The following is a 27812-nucleotide window of genomic DNA, read 5'->3' on the forward strand; positions in this document are numbered from 1 at the left end:
CTCCTAGGCCTGAAAAGGTGAAGTAAAGGAACAATTACTGAAACCTGGGATGATGCAGAATTAGAACTCTGTCTTCAGGAAAGGATTACATGGCAGGAGCTGTAGCCTTTGACAGAAGAATGCTGCCACTGCCAACTTGCAAACCAACAGGGGAAGAATTGGGAATAAATACCAACTCACTCTCACTCTTCTTCTTGCCCCCATTCCCCTCTGGTGCCTCTGACTGGTGGAACTCAACCAAAAAGTAAAGAGAGCTCCTTGATGCAGCCCATAAAGGTCAGCCTCTTGGAGCACAGAACAGTGAAAGGTGGAGAGTATATCTGGAACAAAACATTATTATACCCCGTGCAAAATGAATTGAGGCATCAAGAGTTTGCTTTATTGACACTTATAAATCTAAATAAATATGGAACCAATAGCAAAACATTTAAAAAGTATGTTGTTAAAGGAAGTCCTACAAGTGTTTCCTGTTGTTAAAACTATCCGAGTTTTCTGTTGCAACAAACAGGACAATGTTTTAATCAAACTGTGACTGTGTTCATTTCAGGTTTCCTACATGAAGAATTGTCAATACTACGCTCCCTCAACTATATTCAACCAAGGATCTGCGTGAAACTTTTTCTAAGGTACCATCTCAAATATATTCAACCACGGAACTGCGTGTAACTTTTTCTAAGGTACCATCTCAAATATATTCAACCACGGAACTGCGTGTAACTTTTTCTAAGGTACCATCTCAAATCACAAGGCCTGGGATTGGGAAATTGTTTTACTTTACTAAAGACCACTGTAACTCAATAAACGAACTTAGATTAGAAAATCAGAGGAAGACCACTACTCCTCTCGGATTGCATGGCCACTGTCTTCAGCTGTTTTCTGTAGTGATTGTTTCTAGGTATTTTACCTATTTTACCAACCTTTTTCACTTTTTGCACTGAATAGTGCTAAGGGAAAAAAAGGATGGGGAAAGGAGTGGCAGTATCTATAGCTAGAGGGTCGTCCTATTTGTGGAAAACTTTATTGTCTACTTTAGTGGGTCCTGAATATTAGTCCAGTCCTTACTGCCCAGCACTTAAGGAAGAAAGGTCTAATGTGACTGTATGGGGGTTGAAGTAGGTACCAAAGGAAAAGCAGTTCCCACCACCTCCAAGGAGCAGGAGCTGTTGCTCTTCAGGAAGAAGGATGCTAGTATGGTTGTGTAACATTAATGGCCATGGCACATATGTTGTGTCAATCTGATACTCAGAGCTCAATCCTGTAGTCAAATTGATCACAGTCACTCCAGGAAATGAGGAGGAATGAATCCAGATCCCTCCAACCAGTAACAGCTTTCCATTGAGCACATGAGCTGTGTGGGAGTACCTTGGGGTAATGGGAGGCTGGATGTCTACTGACTCCCAGAGGAATCCACAAGAGATTGGTCTCAGAAAGAGCACAGAGTTCAATGGCTCCTCAGAAGCCCCGAGACCTCCAGCAATAAGGGCTCCCCCTTGCCAAGTGCAGGCACTGTGAGAATGCCGGGCTTCAGGTACTTCTCCCTCCACTGGGATCCTGACCCAAGCCATTGTCCCTACATGTAGGAAATGCCAGTCACTTAGTACAGGTTCCACCACGCTTCGACCCCCATACACAAACAAATATTCCTGATTCTGACAGGACACTTCTGTTGTTGAATGCCGCCAACAACACAAAGTGGAATCATCCTTTCGGCCAGCCTTTGTTATTGTCACTTTCAGGTCCTCAGTGTTATTATCCTCACTCTTAAAAAAATGAAGCTGGAGAACCCCCAAGGCTGGACTTACTGGGGACAGTCTCCCTCCCAGAATCAGAATCCGACTCTCTGAGAGTCTTGTCATGGTGTGATAAAGGCGTCCATCCCACTGAACTCCAGTCCCACAACTGCCTATTTGGCTGCCTTTCCATTCAGAGTCACAATCTCTTGAGAGCAAGTGAAACTGGCTCACTCGGCAGTGCCGCCCCTCCTGCTCTCCAAATCCTCCTGCACTGAGAATAACGTCTGGGCTCAAGAAGACAGAGGCGTGGCCATATCTCTTCAGGTTTGGGACCTGGCCCTCGCTACTGACTACACTGGCAGGGAATAACCCTGAAGGCGAAGCAGGATTTACGCGAGGGAATGCCTCTGAGGATGGAAACACTAGGGTGTGGGAGAGGGTGTCTCCCCTAGAAGCTGCCAGAATGAAATAATGGGCGCACTTCAGATGCCACTCCTCAAATTCGTCAAAGGGTTCAATATTTTCCACCCGCCGGCGCTCTTCTGCGGGAAGGAAGCAGTGATAGAATTCATTCATGTCCACGGCACCGCAGGCGGTCCAGCCAGCTTGAAGGAAGCGGCGCCGCTGCGCCTCCACGTCAGGAAAGCGCTCCAGGCCATGCAGGGGGGAGTTTAGCTGCCGAAAATGTTGCAGCATGCACTGGCCAAAGGCGTCTTGAGGCCTCATCTGCTCATAGACCACGAAAAGGGCATTAGGAAAACGCTGGGCTGCCCAGGCGATGAGGGCCGCGGCACTCTCCGGCTCGAGGTAGGTCAGCACCGCCTCGGCCAGCAGCAGAGTGGGTGAGGCTGCGTCGAGCCCCGCGGCGCCCAGGGCCTCCTCCACTCGCTGGAGCTGCCGCAAGTCCAGACCCAGGATGCAGTAGTCTGCGCTCTCAAAGCACAGCGCGGACGCGGGCTCCCCCCTCTGGAAAGGCCCGGTTAACGCGCACAGCTCTGGCGTCTCTCCAATCCTTTCTGCTTTGCGCCGCGCCACCTCCGGAAAATCCACCTCCCAGACTGCAGCCCGGGCCAGGCGGCCCGCGGTTTTTAAGCGAAAATAGAGCGAGTCGAAGCCAGCGCCGAGAGACAAGATCTGCGCGCGAAGCGCGGCCTGGGGCGCGCCAATCTGCTCCAAAAAAGCGCGCACGCAGTGCCTCACGGCGCGTGCGCGGACGTAGTAGCCTCGGTGAATGAGCGGTGCGCGGCGCGCCGCGCCCGGAACCAGCAACGCGGCAAAGGGGTCCTGCACGTACCCGCGCGCGGCCAGGGAACGCTTGCTGAGGGCGCTGCTGTCGTTGGTGTTCTGTACCGCGCCTGCCCGACGCTCACGGCTCCGGGGGCCCATGGCCAGAAGAGACTCAGGAATGGCAGTCTGTCACGGTTGTGAGCCGCCCCTTGGTTAGCACACACCTCACGGACCTCGGTAGGGGGAAACAACCACCCATGCTCCTGGACTTCCCCTTCCGCCGGCGCTTGTGCGTCACTTCCGGGAAGAGCGCATCTCGCCAACCAGAATTGAGGAGGGTGTAGCCAGTGCTAAGTTCGCTTGCGGCTGACCTTTCTTTTGAATGTCGTGAGTTCCATTTGTCCCAGAATACGGTCCGCTACCGCTGTGACATGAGTGTTAGGGAAGGCGGGTTGTCACGTTTCTACAAGCCTTCCAGTCAAAAGGGAAACCTTGCCTAAGTCCTTGTAGTTGAGAAATCTCTAAGAGGTGAGTCTGTGGGGACTGACGACTTGGCTTCCTTGGACCGCCAAGGAAGGGTCTGGTAGGAGCCAAGAAGGGTCGGCACCACGGACCTTCAGTAGGCAAGGATTAGTTAGCTTCCTTGGGTGCTAATAGTTGCTGATTTATTTAATGCTCTCACAGTTGCAAAAGAGAACCCCATTTAAAACTTGAAAACAAGTCACTAAGGCCAGGGTGCAAACTGAAGAAACCGACCTTTACAAATAATTTATAGACACCTAACAAGAAGACGTTTCCCCACAGATAGTAGACTGTTGATTCCCTTGTATTCCCAGCCCTATGTTAGACTGACGGTGAATAAACCACTCAGCCTCTCTTTCTCATCACACCACCTTCCACTTGGAGAATTCTGTGGATTTTAAAGTAGTGTTGAATATGTCCCCAGAAAGGGGAGTCACTGAAGAGAGGTGATTGTTCCTTGTGGTGTGTTCTGAGCTTTGTTTTTAAGGAGTAAATCCAGGTTAGACTTCAGAATAATCATAAAGTTTCTAAATTGGGTGTCTGGGAGTCATCCATAGGAAACCACTTCCAGAGACATTTAGGAAATTTATCATTTGTTCACTGGGATTTGGTGACTGACTGGCTGAAATAGAAAAGGAAATCAGATAACTTTATGGTTAACTACAGGTGGTACTGCATAATGGTTAAGAGTGTGAGTTTTGGAGTCCAGCAGATTTGGATACTGGAGTCAAGAAAAAGTTTCGTATTTTCCAATGTTTTCTTGTGGAACAAAATGAAATAAGAAAGAAAAGGTTTGGATCAGGATAAAGATTCGGTAATTGAAAAGTGACATTTAGATTTGGTGTTTAAAAGCTCATTAATGGCCTTAGGGAGAGCAGTTTCTGTGGAGCAATGAGGGCAGAATCCATGTTTCAGTGAATAGGAGGTGAGTTAAAGGAGGTATCCAGTCTAAATTGTTATACTTTCGAGGAGCTTAACTCAGAAGGAAAAAAGGGTCAGGGCAGTGGCTAAAGAATATTGTGGGATAAAAGAGTCTTTTGTTTTGTTTTGTTTTCAGGTGGAAGCAAATACTGCACATGCGTGTTGGTCCTGTGAGGGAAACCAGCTAGTGGAGAGGGAGAGGTTGAAGGAACAGAAAAATGAGAAGATAACTCACTGGTAGAGTAACTTGGAATAGATAGAAATGGGATCCTGGGCACGTATTAGTTGTGGGGATAGGAGAATGAATCCTTTATCTGTGACTCCTGATGGAGTAAAAAAAAGATTATGGATAATCATAAGCTCAGGTGTGAGGTAGGGCAGAGAGAAAAAGAAGGAATTTACACCTGATGGCTTCTGTTTTCTCTGTAAAGTTGGTGACAGAGTTGTCAGTTTAGTGTAAGGCATTCAGATCTGATGGAACATTTGAGCAGTTTGAGAATTGCTTCTGAAGGGATTAGAAGAAGGGCTCACCTATGCCTGCTGGGTCAGTGGATCCTCACCTCTAAAATGAGATTAAGTACTGCTTTGTGAGGTATCTCAGGGTTGATTGAGGGGCAAATAGAAAAAAAAAAAAAAGTTGAAGGACTTTGAAAAATACATAGCACCATAGAAACAAATTTATTTAATGACAGGTTCCTAAAATGTAGGTGTTATGTCAAAAATACTACTTGTTTTGCAAAGACCAGATCAAGAAAAGTAATTAAAGAAGAAAGAGAATGGAGCAAAATTTGTGATTTCGATGCCTTATGATTTAGGCCGGGGGAGGGGGGGCCGGTGTTTAAATCTCAATTTATTCTTATATAAAATGGGTATAATAATACCTCAGGGGTTGTTGTGAGGATTTAAACAAAATAACTGTGTTTAAATCTCAATTTATTCTTATATAAAATGGGGATAATAATACCTCAGGGGTTGTTGTGAGGATTTAAACAAAATAACTGTGTTTAAATCTCAATTTATTCTTATATAAAATGGGGATAATAATACCTCAGGGGTTGTTGTGAGGATTTAAACAAAATAACTATCTAAGACACCACAGTGCCTGGCTCATGGTAAGTGCATAATAAACAGTAACAAATATTTTTTTTATTCTGAGTTCCCTTTTGGGGGAGTAGGTGGGAGCATGAAAAAAGTTCCCTGGGAGACAGGATACTTGCTTCTGGCCCTGCTCTAATATTGATGAAGTATTACTAATGTGGATCTTATCCCAGTGTTTGTTACCTTCCGTCCCAGACCAAAACCAGTCCAGAAAAGTTAAATTTGTCATGGCATGCTGTTGTTGGTAGCCATGTTTTAGGCAAGGAACAACAATTTTTTTTAATGTGTAAAGATTATGATTGCTTAGTTGCTTTTTAATTTCCATAGGTTAACATTGTAGCCAGTGGGTCAGTAAATTTACTCACAGCTAGTTAAAGGTCAGTCTGGAGGATGGTTTGAATGGGGCACAAATTAAGATCAGGATCCTGGAGTAAAATTGAAAATCTGGCCGGGCGCAGTGGCTCGCTCCTGTAATCCCAGCTCAGGCTGGTGGATCACTTGAGCCCAGGAGTTTGAGACCAGCCTGGGCAACATGGTGAGACCCCGTCTCTACAAAAAAATTTTTATATAAAATTAGATGGGCATTGTGGTGCATGCGTGTGATCTCTGCTACTTAGGAGGCTGAAGTGGGAGGATCGCTTGAGTCTGGAAGCTTGAGACTGCAGCAAGCTGTGATCGTGACACTGCACTCCAGCCTGGGCAACAAAGTAAGATCCTGTCTCAAAAGAAAAAAAAAAAAGGTATGTTTTTCCATTTTAATTAAATCATTTATGTTTTTCGGTAGAGATATTAAATGCCATTGATTAAATAGTCCATCTTTTTCATTTTTTACTATTTATTAAGCACTTACTATGGCATTACTTTGAAATGCCATGTTTATCTCATACTAAGTAGGCCTTTCTATGGATTTCTATGGCTATGTTTAGTCCTATACAAACTACTTTCTTTATTGTACATTTTAATATCTTGGTAACTTATTTAACCCCACTCAGTATCAATTTATTGATTTTCAATACAGTAATATTTCACAAAGTTATTTCAAGGATTAAAGATAACATTATTAAAAGTGCTTGTCACATACCTGTTAGGTTCCAAATACATGGAAACTGTTATTCTTAAACGTCATCCTCATTAATACGTGAGAACCCAGAGAGTCAAGGTGGCTAGTTTGAAAATCACTAAATTTCACTTGGAATTTTATCTTCACTTATAAACCACTTTCAGAAGTGAAGGGAAATTATGATTGATTTATCACCTACAGTGTGCTAGGCACTGTGCTAAGTGTTAGAGTGGTGGAATAATTCAAAGGACCTGTCCTCAAGGAACTTACAGTCTGGTGAGAGAGAAAGACAAGTATATCAGTGATTGAGATATCAGTGTGATTAAATGCTGAGTTAAAGGCAGTGACTGGCTCATGTGGGAACATAGATGAGGGGAATTTAAAATACTTTATTAATCATCACTGCTACTTTGCATTTTTAATCCCATTTTTGTAAATAAAGAAACTGAAGCCATGAAGGTGAGTGACTAAGGCCACACAGCTTCTAACCTGTAGAGCTGGTAAAAGGACAAACCTAAGTCCATCTAATGCCAGCACCTCTGTTCTTCTTTTATATATTTTAAACAATTCAAAATTTAAAATTTTATTTTTGGCCGGGCATGGTGGCTCATGCCTGTAATCCTAGCACTTTGGGAGGCTGAGGCGGGTGGATCACTTGAGGTCAGGAGTTTGAGACCAGCCTGGCCAACATGGTGAGACCCTGTCTCTATTAAAAATACAAAAATTGGCCAGGTGTGGTGGCATGCACCTGTAATCCCAGCTACTTGGGAAGCTGAGGCAGGAGAATCGCTTGAACCCGGGAGATAGAGGCTGCAGTGAGCTGAGACCATGCCAGTGTACTCCAGCCTGGGTGACAGAGGGAGACTGTCTCAAAAAAATTATATATATATATATATATATATATATATATATATATTTTTTTTATCCAAAGTAGGCCTTATAAAATTTTGAATTTTTGAAGTCGTTGTATAGAAGGTGCCAATAGTTAAGGAATATACTCTACTAAATGTCAGGTTTTAGTACACCTCTTATAAGCTTGAGGTCTTTTCCTGTTTCCAGTTTATGTTGTTTACTAATCATTTTCCCACCTTAGACACACTTAAGTTAGTTTTAGAGGAGCTTTTGCCTTTTAAAGAAAAAATTAACAAAATCCTGTTTCTTTGCTTTTACATCTGAAAATATTAACATTTGTTAAAATAGGTGAAGCTGAACCCAGATCTACACATACAGCTAATCTTAACAAAATGTGTGGAAGTAAAGCAATCTGAAGGAAATTCAGTACCATACAATTTACTGACTGAAATACATCATATTGCTCATACTAAGAATAAGAGTGGAGAAGAACCATTTTTTTCCTGCTAAAATGATAGAGGCAGAAGAGCAACAGCCTTGCAAGACAGACTTCTATTCTGAATTGCCAAAAGTGGTGAGAATTCAACTACAGAAATCTTGAGTGGTTGCTAATTATAATGATTTTGATGTTGCTTCTTTTCATCAAAGTAAATTTTGGCTGGGCGCAGTGGCTCGTGCCTGAAATTCCTGCGCTTTGGGAGGCCAAGGCGGGTGGATTCACCTGAGGTCAGGAGTTTGAGACCAGACTGGCCAACATGGCAAAACCCCATCTCTACTAAAAATACAAAAATTCGCTGGGCTTGGTGGCATGCCTGTAGTCCCAGCTACTCAGGAGGCGGAGGCAGGAGAATCGCTTGAACCCGGGAATCGGAGGTTACAGTGAGCTGAGATCGCACCAGTGTACTCCAGCCTGGGTGACAGAGGGAGACTCCATCTCAAAAAAAGAAAAAGTAAATTTTGTAGGCAAAATTTGTAAACTTTATTATGTAGCTAAATCTAGTAAGCAGTTTGCCTATTGCAAACTACCAACATTAAGTACCTGGTAAGATGCTATGAATCTATTGGATATTTGATAAGTTTTACTGGTTGTATCTCTTAGGAACTTCATGCCCACTTGAATGGATCCATTAGTTCTCATACCATGAAGAAATTAATAGCCCAGAAGCCAGATCTTAAAATCCACGATCAGATGACTGTGATTGACAAGGGAAAGAAAAGAACTTTGGAAGAGTAAGTGTGGGGAGGTTGTGGACATACTCCTTTTTTTCTCTATCAGTATTTTGAGATTGTAAGTAGTATGTAAGAATTCAGATTTTGGTAAACAGAAATAGGGTTGGCATGTGGTGTGGAGCATATATCTTAACATACAACATTTTTTTCCAACTGTTAGACTGTTGACAGTATTTCTAGTGATTTCTGTGGTTTGTGAAGTTATATTGGGATATTCTTTCTTTTTTCTTTCTTTTCTTTTTTTGAGACAGGATCTCACTTTGTTGCCTAGACTGGAGTGCAGTGACGTGACCACAGATCACTGCCGCCTTGACCTCTGGGGCTCAAGCAGTCCTCCTATCTTAGCATCCCAAGTAGCTGGGACCACAGGTGCACGCCACCATGACTGGCTAATGTTTTTTTAATTTTTTTAGAGATAGGGGTCTCCCTATGTTGCCCAGGCTGGTCTCAAACTCCTGGCCTCAAGCTATCCACTCGCCTTGGCCTCTTAAAATTCTGGGATTACAGGCATGAGCCATTATACCCAGCCTGTGATAGTCTTTAGATTTGAAAATATAGGCATATTGAATTTCCCCATGTCAGGCATGGGTTGGAGAAGGGGTACTATTATTTCCCACTTAAAAATATCAGTAATGTTTTATTTTCAATCATTTGATTATCTTTCCAGATCAATGTAATTTTTGAAACATCTATTCTGTAGTTCTTTGTAAATATAAATATATATTTACTATTAGCCTAAAATTTAATTCATTCAGTTAGTGAGTTTCTTTGATGACTAGATTATGTTAAAACTTTTCATTCATGTTGCAGATGTTTCCAGATGTTTCAAACTATTCATCAGCTTACTAGTAGCCCTGAAGATATTCTAATGGTAAGACATGAAGGAATTTTTAGAATGGTTTAAAAATTATGAAGTAATTTCCTTCCATTATTGCACATGGCCTTTCATTTTTGCTCTCATTAAGAGTGATGAAAAATGTTTTCTCTATTACGGCAACTCTTCAAAACCTATGTAAGTCATTTGCCTAAGAGCTAGTACAGAAAAACTGTGTTTCTTGTAAAAGATATGAGGAAAGAACCATGAAGAGCATCTTCTATAGGATAGAGGATGATATGGAAGAGAAAATTTGGTCCTGTTTTTCATATATAACATACATATATGAAATATTAGGGCTGGACGTGGTGGCTCACGCCTGTAATCCCAGCACTCTGGGAGGCCGAGGTGGGCGGATCACAAGGTCAGGAGTTGGAGACCATCCTGGCTAACACGGTGAAACCCTGTCTCTACTAAAAATACAAAAAAAAAAAAATTAGCCGGGCATGGTGGCGGGTGCTTGTAGTCCCAGCTACTCGGGAGGCTGAGGTAGGAGAATGATGTGAACCCGGGAGGCGGAGCTTGCGGTGAGCCGAGATCGCACCACTGCACTCCAGCCTGGGCAACAGAGCGAGACTCCGTCTCAAAAAAAAAAAAAAAAGAGAAATATTAGACCACAGATGGGGATATCCTTAATAAGGCATTGTCTGTATTACATAGGAGACTTACTGTATGGGTGGACATTATAGAGAAGGAAGAAGTTCAAGAAGAGCTTAGAGAGTAAGTGATTAATCCCTAGGGAAATTGTGCTTTCCCTCTGAGGGCACAAAGGATACCACTGTGTTCTCTTATCTGAAGCTCCATGATACTAGAGTCTGACATGGAAGATTGTCTTCTGTATCATTGATCTGACTAGGATGGCATTTTAAAATGTTCTCTTTCTAAATGGAGAGAAGCAAAATTGTGTCAGTGATCTTAACCAGTAGAAAAAAAATGCAAAGAAAGTATAACCTGTTTCTGGAGAGGTAACTTTTGACTGATCAAGCAAAAATTTTCCTCTTTGGTAAAGACTGATCTTCATGATAAGTGGTAAGTAAATTAAGCACCTTTTAGAAGAGAGGTAACTCTAATAGTTTCATTCAACAAAAGTTGACTGAGTGCCCACAATGTTCCAGGCACTGTGCTAAAGTCTGAGAGAGATTGACACAGTTTCTGCCTCTGAGAAATTTATAATTAGGTTGGAGAGACAGACCCATAAGCAGATACTGCAACATAGTGTGGTAAGCTCTGCATTAGACACACACATAAGGATTTATAGGGAACCAAAAGGGCATTCTCTAAGCAGCGTCTCAAAAGATACCATTGAACATAGCTAAGAATATCCACCACAGGGGCCCTGGTCTCACTTTGTTGATGAGTGTTATAGAGCAAAATGATTAAATTGAAACTTTGACAGTTTAATACTCTATGGGTATATTAATGGCATGCTTGTTGCTACATTCATTTCAAAATGAAAGTTGAAAAGCTTTATTAAATGAAGTGAGAAGATTCTGTGCATTTGACCTAGTGCTACTAGGTGGTTCAGAGGGTGACAATGGGGTGCCCCATATGATAAATGAAACGTCCATGAGGATAAACTAAGAGATTGTAAATGTAGAACTGAGTGTGAGGGAGATCACTTAAAACTCTAGTCAAGGTGAGCTGGGTATAATCTCAAAGAGAGGATTGGAGTGTGGCTGAAAAAATGATACTTGTTATTACATGTACCAGACATTATTCTTAGGACTACTTTCAGAAGTAGGTATTTTTATTGTTCCCTTTTTGTAGATGAAAAAATAGGCTTAAAGAGGTTAAGTGTAACTTGCTTAAGATCACACACACACAGTAAGTGGCAGTACTATCTGGTTGCAGAGCTCATGCTCTTTCCCATTCAAGCTTATACAGTCTTAGAGAGGTTTGAGTAAGTAGGAACTTAACTAATTGTGATGTACTTTGTCTGGAAAAAGAATTTGAATAGATATTCTCAGTCCAGCGCATAGGAGAGGAAAGCCCAAAGAGCTGTTCTCAGTACCTACCGCACTACCTGCTGCACATCACAGAAAGGGCTAAATCTGGCAAACACAGATGTAGACCCCAGGGAAATGTTCTTGGATGTGGGTTAGGGATGGTTCTGTAGGCTTCACTGTGGCCTAGATAAATCTTCCTCCCTTTGTTCTTGCTCCATACTTGTTAGTTTTTCATTGTTCATTTGGTTTTACAGGTACCTAGCCACTCAGAAAGAGGGAGCCTTGGATAGTAGTCACTGAAAAGGACTACTATTTCAAACCCTCACTTCAACCGTATTCCTCATTGTCAAACAGCTTTCTGCATTAGTCTCATGTGAGCTGGGGTAGCTGAGTGTGGGTCTGTTCTGTTCTGGGGCAGTGACAAGATCCAGATTCCTCAACCTATTAATACAAAGGTGAGGCCACAATTTCGTGGTGTCAGTGACAGCAAGAGGGAGTTCCTGGAGTAGCAGTGCCATGGGGCCAATGCCATTCATGATGGCATGGAGGCTGCAGTATCATGCTCCTTGGAGGAGGCAGCAGTGGTATCTTGCTTGGTCCTGGAGTTTCACGTGATTTAGAATGCAGTTGTATTATCTTTGGCTGTGTATTCTCAGAATCTGGGTCTTTAGACCTCTTGATGAAACTGAGCTACCCATTCCACTTACATTATAATAAGTTCATTTTTGTCTTTAGTGGAAAAAGAAAAAAGAAGAGGCCTACAACTTGGATTGCTGTGAATTCACCAAGGTAGTGCCATACTGTTAGGCACTGTATGTATGAACAGCCAGCCCCTCTTGCTTTGCCAGGACACTGCACTCACATGCTTGTGTGTGTGTAGTCAAAGCAGATTAAGATTAGGATACCAACTGTAAGGACTAATTACGGCAGTTTGTCACAGCTTCGCCAACCTAGCCTTTTTTTCCTGTAGATTTTTTAGGATTGAAGGCAGAAAGGAAAAACATCCTTCAGGAAATCCTTCAGGAACTTTTGGATTGTTGAGATTTGCACTAAATTGGATACAGTTTTACTCATATTTATCACCTACTTTCTTTGCCCTAAGTACTTCTCGAGAAAATTTAACCCTGCCAGAATTTATTGAAAAATGTAACTTATTCCTAAATAACTTCAATAAAAACCTTAAGCCATGACTTCAAATAGCACATCAGTAATACCTAATCATTTTAGCTGTTTATTTCTGTATGTGCATTTCCTAGCAGTCTACACATACAGATGGTTCCAGCTGGTTTTAGTTTTGCGCCATTTGTCTATTTTATCAATCTGCTATTATAAATACTAGGAAATAAATGTTTAAAAGGGGGAAAAGAAACAAAGGGTGTAGCTGATGTGCAGATTGGGATTGAATGTGGGAATGAGGGGTGATGGGAGTGATTGGAAATATTGCAGCCCTGCATAGTCTCCATCAGGGATGTGACAAAGTGGATAATCTCTACCACGTGAGAAACTTCCAACATTACTTGCAAATCAGATTTAATGAATAAAATAAAGCTGTAGCACTTGGCACATTCATTGGGACCCTTACCCAAACATTATCAATATTGTGTACGTTATCTTTATTATCAGGTCACAAAAGATGTCATAAAAGAATTTGCAGATGACGGCGTCAAGTACCTGGAACTAAGGAGCACACCCAGAAGAGAAAATGCTACCGGTAGAATTTATACTTCTCAGCAAATGTACTGTCCTTTTCCTATGTGCTTTGATCACTCACATGTTTGTGAGTGGGAATATGAAGCACTAACTTTTATACTATTGTGTTGTTCTGTATTTCATTGAACCTTTAGTCAACAGTCCAAGTCCTCTCTCTGATGTACATTAATGATGTTCATTTTGTTTGTTTTAGAGACAGGGTCTTGCTGTCTTGCCCAGGCTGGAGTGCAGTGGTGCAAACATAGCTCACTGTAACCACAAACTCCTGGGCCCAACAATCACCTCAGCCTCTAAAAGTGCTGGGATTACAGGTGTGAGCCACCGTGCCCATCCTGATGTACATTATTAATGAGTGAGTTATTCTTAAGTAAAAAGTAGTAAAATTCCAGTCAGGCATTATCTGTTTAAGGAAGGAAACAAAGGCCTGCAGCAGTTTCTTTTGTTCTTCCTTGTTTAGTTGTTTTCACTCTGAGAAAAGGATACCTGCTCCTTATGTTTGCATTGTCACAAGCAGAGGCTGATTCTTGCTTCCTGCATCATGGGCACTTGTGAGACAATGCCGTTGAGTGGATGCAGAATCATGTTTTATGGTAGTTACTAAAATGTAGGTTATTCATTCGCTTCTCAGGGAATAGTTTCTTAGGCCAGGAGCAAGCTGTGATGTGGTAAAACCTCTCTGGATAGAGATGAGATCTGGCTATGGTCTGGAGGAATTTCCTGAGATCCTCCTTCTATAAGAGCAGCATCAGGAGACATTGGGGCCCTCTTAGCACCTTGTTTATGACCCAAAGAGACCTAGGTCATCTTGTTTCCTGATATATGTAGCTCAGTAATCATTTGGGGGTAAAATTTTTGAAACTTATTGTAAAGTATAAGTGTTTACATAAGATAAGGAGAAGGCTCTCATCTTGCATTTTTGAACCATAGAATCAGTTCCACGTTGTACTGGTGAGAGTAGTGAAAGGGAAGGAGAGAAGAGCCAACTCATAGGGCTCTTTCAATGGAGTTTTAAAAGAAGGATATTAATCTAAATATGCAACAGTAGAGGAATGGTTAAATAAAGGCTAATGGAATATTAGGCAACCATTTAAAATACTGGTGAAGACACTTTAATGACATGGGGAAATACTCAGACTCATGTTAAATGACTGAACTGGGTACATATACACATAGTAGTATCTTCTCTATTTAAAAATGTGTATATGGGCAGAGTGCAGTGGCTCATGCCTGTAATTCCAGCGCTTTGGGAGGCTGAGGCAGGAGGATCACTTGACGCCAGAAGTTCGAGACCAGCCTGGGCAACATCATAAGACCCCCCCCACCTCTATGGGCTCCAAGGGCTGCAGTGAACCATGATCGTGCCACTGCCCTCCAGCCTGAGCAACAGAGAGAGACCTTAAAAAAGGTCTCTTGAAATAATACATAAAAATAAATGTGTATATGTGTACTTGGAAAACAGTAGTTATCTCTGGGTGGTGGGGTTATTTTTATTTATTTATTTATTTTGAGATGGAGTCTTGCTCTGTCACCCAGACTGGAGTGCAGTGGTGGGATCTTGGCTCACTGCAACCTCCGCCTCCAAGGTTCAAGTGATTCTCCTGCCTCAGCCTCCCGAGTAGCAGGGATTATAGGCACATGCCACCACACCTGGCTCATTTTCATATTTTTAGTAGAGACAGGATTTCACCATGTTGGCCAGGGTGGTCTCGAACTCCTGACCTCAGGTGATCGGCCTGCCTCGGCCTCCGAAACTGATGGGATTACAGGCATGAGCCACCACACCCTATTTTTATTTTTATTTATAACTTTATGTATTTTACCAGAGACTTTCCACCAAACATAAGCATTTTATAATCCGGGTAAAAGGGTATTTTATTTTACCCAATGTAGCCTAAAGAAAAAGAAAAAAAGGTATTTTACAGGAGGTTGCTCTGGAGAGTGCTCTTGCAGATCCCCTCAGAGAGCAGAGCACTCAGACTTGGAAGAACATGCCTGGTTCCCTGGATGAGAAACACTAAGCCCGAGCAGGATTGAGGGGAAAGGAATCCAAGTTAGGACTTTTTTTCTGGACTAGGAGGAGAGAAAATATCCCTTTAAAAAAAACAAAAAAAACAAAAAAAAACAGGACAGGTGTAGTGGCTCATACCTGTAATCCCAGCACTTTGGGAGGCCAAGGCGGGCGTGTCACTTTCAGCCCAGGAGTTTGAGACCAGCTTGGGCAACATAGCAAAACCCCGTCTCTACTAAATATCCAAAAACTAGCTGGGCGTGGTGGTACCTTCCTGTAGTCTCAGCTACTCAGGAGGCTGAGGTGGCAGGATGGCTTGAGCTCAAGAGACAAAGGTTGCAGTGAGGCAAGATCATGCCACTGCACTCCAGCCTGGGTGACAGCCAGACCCTGTCTCAAAAAAAAAAAAAGCCTTTATTTTTTTTCATTTCATTTCTCTAACACTTCATTTACCCCCAATTTTATTAAAATATAATTTGCATTTACTAAAATATACCCATAAGGGCCATGTTTTCACTCATCTTTAACTATGCCCTTGTCATAGCATAAAGTGAAAATGTAATTGTTCATATAGGATTGCTGAAGGTGAGGGATGAAATAGTTGATGATCTCTTTACATGTATTTTCTATGTGTCCTTTCTAGGAATGACTAAAAAGACTTATGTGGAATCTATACTTGAAGGTATAAAACAGTCCAAACAAGAAAACTTGGACATTGATGTTAGGTAAGAAGATTGTACCTTAGTAGTTAACGTTTACAAAACCAGAATGTGAATTTTTACTGTTTTGATCATGGGTGTAATGGATTTGTTAAAATTAATCATTCATTGATTTATACAATAGAAAAATAAAATCAAGAACGCTGTTGTTTAAAGTGAGAACACAATTCTGAGTTTATTCATAAGGCAATAAAATTCTGAGTATTTTTACATGAGTAAAGTATGGTGTTCCTTTGCCATTAAGCTAAAATGAACTTCTTACTGTGGCCTACAAGGTCCCACATGATCTGGCTGCCTCTGTTACTTCAGCAGCTCATCTAGACCACTCCTCCTCCCTTACACGTGGGCCTGCTGTCTGTTCCTAAAATAAGCAAAAAAGACTGTCCCCCTTCAGCACCTTTGTTTAGTATTCCCCAGAACACATTTCTACCAGATTCCTGCCCAGCTGACTGGCTTCTTCTCATTATTCAGATCTCAATTTGGCTGTTACTTCCTCAGAGGGGCCTTCCTTTACCACTCTGTCTAAAGTGCCCCACTAATCCTCTAGTCACCCATCTATTTCCTTTATGGCATTATTTGTAACAAGATAAGGAATTATCTTGTGTTAGTTTGTATGTATGCCCACCCACTAGAATGTAAGTGTAGTGAAGCCAAGGACCTTGTTTTTTGATTCACCACTACATCTTTAGTACTTACCACAAAGTAGGTACATAGTATGGGCTCAGTAAAGCCCTAAATGAAGAAAGAAAAAAAGCTAGCTGTATAGTTTCAGGCTATAAGACTCTAAAAATTAAGCTTTTAACTAATAACCCCAATAAAAAACCAAGCAGAAGACAATAGAATGCAGAGAAGAAGACATACAAAGAGCTGGTAGACATATAGAAATACAGAGAAAACTACTTAATTCATTAATCATATATTACAATACTGTTTCAATAGGCTAAAAAAAGTAATAGCCAGTGTTTGTAAGTTACACACTGCTGGTAAGCATATGTAATTAATAAAACCTCTTTAAATCCTGCACTGGTACACAGGTAAGGGGGGAAAAACCTCTCTAAAGAGCAATATATGTCAAGATTTATAAAAAAGTTTTTCCCTCTGACACAGTAATTCTGTGCTAGAAATGCATCCCAGGAAATAGATTGATTTATGCATAAGATTCCTTATTATAATGTTATTTATAACAAAAATTAGAAAATAGCTTAAAACATCCAGCATTCAGAGGATAATTACATTATGGTATGCTCATATGATTTATACTATTTTCTAACATTATTTTAATGGCATGGGAAGTTGCTAAGTGAAAAAAAAAGATACAGCATTTTATATATAGTTGATCTAAATTTTGTAAATAAATGAACAAATGCTAAAGGAATTTATTTTGTCAATAAATAGTAAACTCATAACTGCTTTAAAAAATTATAGGGGTTCTCTGGGTATTCAAGAAATATTAACAGGCCAAGCACAGTGGCTCATGCCTGTAATCCCAGAACTCTGGGAGGCCAACATGGGCAGATCACCTGAGGTCAGGAGTTGGAGACCACCCTGGCCAACATGATGAAACTCCATCTCTACTAAAAATACAAAAATTAGCCAGGTGTGGTGGCAGGCACCTGTAATCTCAGCTACTCAGAAGGCTGAGGCAGAATTGCTTGAACCCGGGAGGTGGAGGTTGCAGTGAGCTGAGATCGCGCCATTTCACTCCAGCCTGGGTGACAAGAACGAAATTCTGTCTCAAAAAAAAAAAAAAAAAAAGAAATATTAACAGAGATTCTCTGGGTATTCAAGTCTTATAGAATTCCAGCTAATATGTGAAGAATGAACTTTTATCAGATATTTGATACATTTTAGAAAGAGAATATTTCTGATTTTGTAACCCCTAATGAAATAATGGATCTCAGCCTCCTAAGAACACACCACCACCAGTTTACTCTTGCCAAAAAATGGAACCTGATCTGCCTCTGGACTAGACAGGAAATGTAAGAAATAGGACAACATGTTAAAGGCTGGGCATGGTGGTTCACGCCTGTAATCCCAGCACTTTGGGAGGCCGAGGCGGGCGGATCATGAGGTCAGGAGATCGAGACCATCTTGGCTAACACGGTGAAACCCCGTCTCTACTAAAAATACAAAAAATTAGCCAGGCGTGGTGGCACGTGCCTATAACCCCAGCTACTCAGGTGACTGAGGCAGGAGAATCGCTTGGACCCGGGAGGCAGAGATTGTACTGAGCCCGAGATTGCACCATTGCACTCCAGCCTGGGCGACAGAGTGAGATTCCATCTCAAAAAAAAAAAAAAAAAAGAAAGAAATAGGACAACATGTTAACAACACAGGATACAATCAACAAAATCCAGACCATGGAAAACTTTGTAGGACAAACAACTTGGTTTCTTCAACAAATAAGTTACAAGAAAAGCAGGGTGGGAGGTGGGAGGAGAGGAAAGAGTGGTTGTAGATTAAGAGAGGCTTAGAAGATACATTGACTTACACAAAGTGTGGACCTTGTTTGGATCCTGAATCAAACAAACTGAAGAAACAAATACAGGAACCAAAAAACCTTGAAAGACAACTGTAAATCTGAACAGTGACTGGATGCTTGATGCTATTTAGGAATTCATGTCTCAGTCCATATGACAAAGTAAAATGTCATGTTGTCTAGATTCAGTCAGGCTATACTTTTCCTAGTGAGATGTATTACACGTAGTCTGCCATCTCTGTCTGGCCGTACTCAGAATTGTCTTTTTCATCTGTGTCATATTAGTTTTCAACTCTGTCTTTCTTATGTTAAAGGTATTTGATAGCAGTTGACAGAAGAGGTGGCCCTTTAGTAGCCAAGGAGACTGTAAAACTTGCCGAGGAGTTCTTCCTTTCTACTGAGGGTACAGTTCTTGGCCTTGACCTCAGTGGAGACCCTACTGTAAGTTATTTTTCCTACGTGCATTTTAATTCTAAAAGGTAGAATCAGTGGGATAAGGACTAGCTTTGGGCATCTTGCATTGCATTCTCCAGAGTGTCCAACAGACACTCCATTCTGTGGATGAAGGCCTGTTCTGCCCTGGATGACCAGAATGCCTAGAGCAGCTCTCATCCAAGGTTCTGTGAAACAATTAAGTACCCTAAAAGAAAAAAAAAGAGTTGCCTGACTATATGACTATTTTCTCCATTCTTCTAAAGATGGTGCACAACTAGTCCCAGACTATATGCACTGTAATGTAATTCATTACATACAATGGATGGATGTCTTAGGGTATTAGGGCTTAACTATCTCATAGATAGTTGAGAAATGTTGACTTGAGCTTCTTGAATGTCAGATTCAAGCAGAAATCTTGATATTCGGGGCTGGATAATTTGTTGTGGGGCTGCCCCATGCATTGTAGGATGTTTAGCAGCATCCTTGGCCTCTACCCACTAGATGCCAGTAGCACTCTCCCAGATATGACAACCAAAAATGTCTCCAGACATTGTCAAGTGTCCCCTGGGGGGCAGAATTGCTCCTGGTTGAAAACAGCTGAATAAGAGAGTCCCATGAAATTGATTCTTATGGCTTTGTCCAAACCTGGAGTATTCTGCCCTTCTTTTTATCCACCTGTTTAACAGAAGTGTTTTGAGTAATCATGAGAGTTCCTGAGTCAAGTGAGTGAGTTCTCCTTAGCTCTGGATATCTAGGTGTCCTTCCAGGCATAAAATTTGGTGACTACTATATCCAGCTTAGCTGATTGACCTCAGTTTACTGATACTAGACAAGATTCTCAAGGGCAGGAACTGTGCCTTTGCCAGCTTTGTATTCAGTGAAGTGCCTCGCACATTGTAGGTGCTTTATAAACAAGATGTGCAAATGAATTAATCTACCATTATTTTTTTCTGCCGTTATGTTGTTCATTGGAATGGAGTACTCAGTTCCTCAATTTTCCCAGAATTCTCATGCATCCTTATTTTAACTTTCATCTTTAAGGTAGGACAAGCAAAAGACTTCTTGGAACCTCTTTTAGAAGCTAAGAAAGCAGGTCTGAAGTTAGCATTGCATCTTTCAGAGGTAAATAATATTGTCTTAGGCTAGAAGGGACAGATTGTAATAGAAAATAATAGGGTCATTTGTAAGTGACTAGGAATAAACCGGGATTGGAAAAACATTTTTTAAAAAGGGAAAGTAGAAATATTTTTAAATCTAAATTTAAAAATACATGACTTGCTTCAGTCTCTACTGTTACTGTTTTTATCCTTTTGTGGTTCCTGGGAGTGGCTGTTGACTCAAATGCCAGCTGTGTCATTAAAAGCAGTTTAATGACGTCTTGCTAGAGAAAATGCATGAATTTCCAACATCAGTCTTGTCATTGGCAAGCTGACTCTAAGAAAAGCACCAATTTATCTCACCTGTCCTCACAGTAGAAGGGACCTGATTGTATCACATCCACTGGCAGTAAAGGAAGCAGCTCGTCATTTGTCAAAGCCCAGCAAAGAGGTCCAGTGCCCCTCATCAGCCCCAAGCTCACTGTTAGCATGAACGTAGTGACAGATAATTGCTGGGAAGTAGTCACTTTCTTAAGCACATCCTTATGAGGCAAACCCCTTGTGAGGGACTTTGCTGCAATTTTCTCCATTTTATAAATGGATGTATTTTTTACCTCAGTACTTCTATCTATTTAATTATTTCTTAAATGCAGAAAATAATACTTAGTCTACTTACCTCACAGTTATTGTATTAAAGGGGTAATGTATAAAGGTTGAGTTACATCATGATTTAAAGATTAGGGAAAAAAATCAGAACCCCTTGCCAGTACTTGTATCTTTCATGTCTATAAGCAGAAGGTCAGTAATCTAGTGGCAGGACTTAAAATCTAGAATCCATGTTTCCACACTCTTAACTCAAAAGACCTTTCATCCACAGGACATCCTATGGCTGACCTAACTGATGTGTGATAGAAACCATTGGTCATTATAAGGGAATAGCATGTGTGACAGTGACCAGTTATCTCTGGCCTTGTGTGCAACATCAGAACTTGTTCTTTACCTTAGTTTCTGTTGCTTTTATCATCCAGTCCATTGGATATAAAAGATTTCATTTAAAAATGTTCTGAGCATTTGTGTTTTGGGCTATCTAGGAGATAAAGAGCACAGCCAGACATTTTCATGGTGATTGTGGTATGTACATAGCCAGCCTTGTCAGAATCAAACATGATGAGCACACTATGTGAGGAAAGTAACTGGGCCCTGGAGTCAGATTGAGTTAGGTTTCACACTTATCTCTACCATTCACTAGCTCTATGACCTTGGACAACTTTTTTTAAAAAATCCTTTATATTTTTAACTATAAGAGTTATGTATACCTGAAAAAAATCCAAGTGTCAAGAAGGAAAATAATTAAAAATTAAAAGCCCAATTTCTATTTGTTTTGCTCCCCAGAGTTAATACTATTAACAGTTTTGTGTTTATATTTTTTCAGAACTTTTTATAATATATATGAACACATGTCTATAACAGAACACACATATACATATGGAGTTGTGAAGTTTTATTTTTTGAAAATTACTTAATTTTTCTCAGCTTTAATTTCTTCATCTTAATACTTTTTAAGATTCTTGTGAGGCCTTAAATAATTTGTGTGAAAAGGCACAAAGTAGGTTCTTAATAAGTGTTTATTATTATCATTGAAATGAATCTAGAAGAATATTGAGGAAAGAATGAGAAGATAAAAGGCAAAGAGCTAGGAAGGCAGAAGTAGTTCAGTTTTCCAAAAGGTCTGCATTAAGTACTACTTAGAGGGGCAGGGTACCTAGCTATAGAAAAAAATACTCTTAAGAACCACTGAAAGAGGCCATTGATCCCCTTTCCTCCCCTTTCTTTAGATTCCAAACCAAAAAAAAGAAACACAAATACTCTTGGATCTGCTTCCTGACAGAATCGGGCATGGAACATTTCTCAACTCCGGTGAGGGAGGATCCCTGGATCTGGTGGACTTTGTGAGGCAACATCGGATACCACTGGGTAAGGCTTGGAGTTTCAGGTCTTCCAGATGACTCTGTGTCTCTCCCCCAATCCCCAGGTTGCCTGGAGATTACAGAGAAGTACTGTTCTAAAAGTACGAATGTCATGTAGCTATTAAAAGATGGAGTGTGTGCTTTCTGAGCCTTATTTAAAACAGAAAGCTTTAGCTTCCATTAGAATATAAGCTCTATGAGAGCAGGGCCCCTGCTTGTCTTATTCGTTGTTACATTCTCCAATGCTTGGAACTCAATAAGAATTTTTTAAAGGAATAAAGGGTCATCTAGAATTTTGAAATGACTTTAACAAAATTGACATGTGTTATGAAAATATGTAACATTATTTAAAAATTAAACATGGAAAATCCCAAGTATATTTTCACATGTCTGTTGATCATTACACACTTGATTGTCTATGTGTTTATGAAGTGCCTACTTTGTTGTCATTGCTGTCGATAGAGCAGTACACAAAACAGGCAAGATTTCTTTCCCAAGAAACTCATATTCTAGCAGAGGGAGGACAGTAAACAAATATACAAGAAAGTATCAGTGTTCTGTGAAGAAAATTAAACAGGCTGATATAGTAGTGATTGTATAACCACTTTTGATTGGATGGTTAGGAAAGGCCTTTCTAAAGAAGGAAAAAGTGGTTGGCTGCAAACTATTTTACAGAATGATCAATTTGCTATATTTACCAATTTATAAAAATGCTTGTGTGAGTATGTTTTAACTATAGAGTTTTTAGCAATTCATAATGGGCTAGATTTGCTAAGGAAAATTTTAAATATCCACAAAAGTGGAGAGAATGGGAACCACTGGCATAGTGATCTTACTTGGTGTGGTGGCCTAGCTCTGCTCCCAACAGAGGGGGCAGCTTGGGTTTGTCATCCGTTAAACTGAGTGAGCCTGTGTTGAGGCTGCCTTACTCAAGTGAGCAGATACCATCAATCAAGTCAGTAAGGTGTTTTACTCTGGCTGGGGAGCCTGGTAATATTTCCAGGAAGGAATTTGTTAATAATAGGAGTCACTCTTTTTTTTTGGGGGCGGGGGACGGAGTCGCTCTGTCACCCAGGCTGGAGTGCAGTGGCGCGATAGCTCACTGCAAGCTCCACATCCTGGGTTCACGACATTCTCCTTCCCCAGCCTCCTGAGTAGCTGGGACAACAGGCACCCGCCACCACGCCCAGCTAATTTTTTTTTTTTTTTTGTATTTTTTTAGTAGAGATGGGGTTTCACTGTGTTAGCCAGGATGGTCTCGATCTCCTGACCTCATCATCCACCCGCCTTGGCCTCCCAAATTGCTGGGATTACAGGCGTGAGTCACCATGCCCGGCCAATAGTAGGAGTCATTCTTAAGATGGACTTAACTTACCTAGAAGCAGAAGGAGGTGAATGGATGATTGTCTGGGTAAAAGCGTTTAGGGGTTCTTAGAAGCCATGGCAAAGTCTCTGCTCATTCTTAGCTCTTTATAATGCTCTCACACCTGGTGCTACAGTTTTCTTACCTTTGTTTTGGCTTCCACCATTAGACCAGGAGGGATTGCAGTAGCTTTTCAAAAAACCCTTCTGCTCCTATCATTGATAATTCTCTGCTTTTTTCATCATGACATTCCTCTTTCCTCTCTATTTTGGTCAAAGAAGGAGAAGTCCATGGCTGTAAAAGGGATATTAATTCCTTGCCTGGTACCTCTGTTGCCATAAGTTGCACCACATGCTTCCTGTACAACTACACTAATTGAACTACAAATTTTCACACATAAGGAAAGGTCGACTTTGTAAACTAATAAACTACTTTAAATTAGCAAAATTTGGAAATATTTCTCGTGTCTACTTGGTGAACACTGAATGAGTTCACTTATTTGCTTTTAATAAGAGGTTTTTTTCCCCTTTTCATCTAGAACTCTGTTTGACCTCAAACGTCAAAAGTCAGACAGTTCCATCTTATGACCAGCACCATTTCGGATTCTGGTACAGCATTGCCCATCCTTCTGTGATCTGTGTAAGGTGTTCCGTGTGAAGTATTTTGCTCCTTTTTGCTCCCTGAGTTGCATTAATTCAGATGTTCACTATCTAGCTGACTGCCTTGCATGCCTGAGGATAATGCCCAAGTAGAGGAGTTAGAAGGGACCGGGGTGTGGCTGGGTATGGTGGCGCACACCTGTAATCCCAGCTACTCAGGAGACTAAGGCAGGAGAATCACTTGAACCCAGGAGGAGGAGGTTGCAGTGAGCAGAGATCATGCCATTGCACTCCATCTTGGGCAACAAGAGTGAAACTCCATCTCACAAAGCAAAAAAAAAAAAAAAGGGACTGGGACATGAGAGGCTACAGAGGGCCAGGGTGACTCTGGTTTGGCTCTGTAGCAAAAGGTACTTGAGAGGACTTAAAAACAAACAAAAAAACTGATGTCTGCACCCATCCCATGAGATTCTGTTTTATTTGATCTGGGGTGAGTCCTGGGCAGAGATAGGCTTTAAAAGCTCCTTAGGTAATTTTAATATACAGCCAGAGTTGAAACACTGCTCTGGTATCTTTTCTTAAGTATAAATAAATCTGTTTAGTTACAGCTATGCATAGATAAATTTGTAGGCCCTTGTTTAGACTCTTGAAAGAAGCATAGTAAATAGGAAAATAGACTCTAAACAAAAAGATGGTTGTTTTTGAAAAATCCTTCCTTTTTCATTTTGAAACATTCTTGTTTACATTGGCAGACTGATGATAAGGGTGTTTTTGCAACACACCTTTCTCAAGAGTACCAGCTGGCAGCTGAAACATTTAATTTGACCCAGTCTCAGGTGTGGGATCTGTCTTATGAATCCATCAACTACATCTTTGCTTCTGACAGCACCAGATCTGAACTGAGGAAGAAATGGAATCACCTGAAGCCCAGAGTGTTACATTTTTAAGCTATAATGAGGTGAACTACTTCTGAGTATGTGTTTCAATCAAGTTCTTGCCATATCCCACTTAGTAAAACAGTCCACCACTCCTTTGAAGCATAGAAACCAAGTTCCTTGGGCTCTATCACCAGCACCTTACACATGGCAGGTACTCAGTAAACACGTGTCTTCAACTGACTCACAAGCTCTCAGGTGCTTACTGGGTGGGACTTGACTGTTGTTGCTAATTAAATCTCCATTCCACCAGTGATTATTGTGACTCAGCAGTCCTTCCCTATTAGTGATCATAAAATTTCAGGGAAATCGAAGTTTCTCATCAGGAAATGTTTTGGAATTACTAGTATAAAGTTAGGGAAGTGGGGAAATTAGGCTACTGCTGAGACCTTTAAGCCTTCTAAACAGCTTTATATTTTATTGTGCATACTTTAATCAGACTCCCTTCACTCGCTTTAAGTTTTTAAAAGTATTCCCCAGCTGGATGTGATGGCTCATGCCTATAATCCCAGCACTTTGGGAAGCCAAAGTGGGCAGATTGCTTGATCCTAGGAGTTCAGTAGCAGCCTAGGCAACATGGAGAAACCCTGTCTCTACAAAAACAAAAAACCGGAAATTAGCCAGGCACGGTGGTGCACACCTGTAGTCCCAGCCACCAGGGAGGCTAAGGTGGGAGGAGACCTGATCCCAGGGATGTTTGAGGCTGCAGTGAGCTGTGATGCTACAGCACTCCAGCCTGGGCAACAGAGTGAAACCCTGTTTCAAAAAAAAGAAAAGTATTCTCCAAGATCCCAAGACCATTGACACCAGGCCACATTATATACCAGGGATTTATGTGAATGCCTAGGGATGACCGTAGTGACAGATAAAGCTAGGTGCTGAGATCTGGTTTTGCCCTCTTCATGATTGTCCCATCAGTACTAGAAAGTGAAGTCATTGCTCCAATTTTGGAAGAGGAGAGAATAACTGGCTGAGGGGTGAGAAAGACAGAAATAGCTGCAGCTCTCTCTTTTTTTTTTTTTCAACAAAGGCTCTCACTCTGTTCCCCAGGCTGGAGTGCAGTGACATGATCACAGATCACTGCAGCTTTCAGTTTTAAAACAGCTTCTATTACATTTTCTTTGTGGAAGCTGTATTTCTACTTTAGTACTCACTTTCTGCTCGGTCTGAAAGATACCTCTAGTAGTGGCAACATTGTGTTAAGTAGAGTTCATTGGGTCTCTTGTAACCCTACCCCTACATAATGGACCACTGGTGCAGGCTTACATAAACACACATACTGTGGCCACTTCAGCTGAAGACAAGGGACAAACTAAGATAGTTCTGAAAGGTAAAAAAACAAACAAACAAACAAAAAACAAAAACAAAATTATTAGATACCAAGTTATGCTTGAATTGCTTTGCTCTTTAGAATGTGTGTTTTTCCCTGGTATCAGAAGAAGTTAAGGCTGATGACACCCCTAATTTAAATTACTAAGGATTTCTGATAGGTTTTCTGTCTTTCTGTGATATCGTAAAGTATTTATTTGGTCTTTGACCCTGTTTCCTGGCATACTGCTTCTAAAATCCTTAGAGTCTCCAGAGTGATGGCTTTTTGTATCTAATGAGTTGACTGCTGGCTGGCAGCCCCTAGGGGCTGGTCACTGGAAAGACAAATGCATGATTAGAGTTGGGACTTTCAGTCCTCCCCCAAACTCTTGTGAGAAGGGCTGAAGGTTAAGTTGATCACCAGTGACCAGTGGTAATCATACCTTCATAATGAAGCCTCCATAAAACTCCAAAAGAACAGATTTCGGAGCACTTCCAGGTAACTGAACATGTGGAGGTCCCTAGAGGGTGCTGTACCTGAAGAGGGTAGAGGGTATAGGAGCTCCCTGTCCCTTCCCACATGCCTTGCTCTATCCATTTCTTCATCTCTATCCTTTGTACTGTCCTTTATAATAAACCAGTGAACCTAAGTGTTTCCCTGAGTTCTGTGAGCTTTACTAGCAAATTAAACTCAAGGAGGGGTCATGGGAACCCTGATTTATAGGTTTGGTCAGAAGCACAGGTAAAACCACCTGGGGTTTGAACTTGGCACTGGAAGTGGGCAGCAGTCTTGTGGGACTGGGCCCTCAATCTGTGGGATCAAATGCCATCTCTAGGGGATAGCATGGGAAACTGGAGGACACCTAGCTGGTATCTGCTGCAAAATTGATTGCTTGCTTGGTCGTGGGGAAAAAAACTCCACACGTTTGGTCAGAGAAGTTTCTGTCTTTATTGTGGTGTGAGAGCAGAGGAAAAAAGTTTGTTTTTTCCACTCAGACTTTGTTTTAAGGAACAGGGGAGAGGGAAGTTCTGTGGTTTTTGAAGTTCTTAGATACGTGTGTGTAGCTTTGTGTGGCATTATATATAGCATTATATTATTTTCTACCCTTATCTACTCATACAGAAATTGCACAGTAAAAACATCAAAGTTTATTCATAAAATGTGGATCTATTGCAGTCACTAAAAATGTTGTAGAACAGATTTTAATGACTGAAAGTGTTCATGATAATATATTCAATGAAAATATGGTTATAAAGTTTTATAGTCCTTTTTTTGTTTAATATCTATACAAAAGCTATTGAAGTGTATGATTTTAATTTATTAGCCTTATCATGAAATTCTTTTCACACTATAAAAGTCATGCTAGTCTTAAGTGACAGTAGGGATGGCATAAGTTTTTTTTGTTTGAGGTTCTAAAATTTATGTGGATTGGCTGATAAACAGCATTTATGAAAAACTACAGCTAACATCAGATTTAATGGTGAAATATTGAATTAAAAAAAAAAACACGTGGGCCAGGTGTCATGGCTCACACCTGTAATCCTAGCACTTTGGGAGGCTGAGGCAAGAGGATCCTGGAGTTCCAGACTAGTCTGGGCAACATAGGGAAACCCCGTCTGCAAAAAAATATTTTTAAAAAAATTAAGCATGGTGGCCCATGCCTGTAGTCCCAGCTATTCAGGAGACTGAAGTGGAAGGATCACTTGAGCCTGGGAGTTCGAGGCTGCA

At 41.1% G+C, this 27812-nt stretch overlaps 2 protein-coding genes across 27 annotated transcripts; one reads left to right on the forward strand and one right to left on the reverse strand.

Moving 5' to 3' along the window:
• Positions 1 to 357: 357 nt before the first annotated feature.
• On the reverse strand, positions 358 to 3119 carry LCMT2 (leucine carboxyl methyltransferase 2). The gene has a single exon (XM_009428928.4). It carries the CDS (start codon positions 3117 to 3119, stop codon positions 1059 to 1061), a length of 2061 nt encoding a protein of 686 aa, XP_009427203.1. The 3' UTR covers positions 358 to 1058.
• Positions 2937 to 27342, forward strand: ADAL (adenosine deaminase like). Of its 26 annotated transcripts, XM_054667461.2 has the most exons (14): positions 3257 to 3488; positions 4540 to 4640; positions 6119 to 6241; positions 7762 to 7987; positions 8513 to 8643; positions 9454 to 9514; positions 12199 to 12252; positions 13087 to 13174; positions 15825 to 15906; positions 18694 to 18820; positions 19856 to 19936; positions 21747 to 21885; positions 23780 to 23880; positions 24593 to 27342. In XM_054667461.2, the coding sequence occupies exons 4-14, from the start codon at positions 7925 to 7927 to the stop codon at positions 24785 to 24787; spliced, it is 1122 nt and encodes a 373-aa protein (XP_054523436.1). In that variant the 5' UTR covers positions 3257 to 3488; positions 4540 to 4640; positions 6119 to 6241; positions 7762 to 7924; the 3' UTR covers positions 24788 to 27342. The 26 variants fall into 26 exon arrangements, 25 of the variants coding, with proteins under 25 accessions (XP_054523442.1, XP_054523441.1, XP_054523440.1 ...); XM_054667466.2 differs by lacking the exon at positions 12199 to 12252 and having other exon boundaries at positions 3075 to 3347; XM_054667465.2 differs by lacking the exon at positions 12199 to 12252 and having other exon boundaries at positions 3229 to 3488.
• Positions 27343 to 27812: the final 470 nt, after the last annotated feature.

This window comes from Pan troglodytes, chromosome 16 (genome assembly GCF_028858775.2).
Source record: "Pan troglodytes isolate AG18354 chromosome 16, NHGRI_mPanTro3-v2.0_pri, whole genome shotgun sequence".
NCBI lineage: Eukaryota > Metazoa > Chordata > Mammalia > Primates > Hominidae > Pan > Pan troglodytes.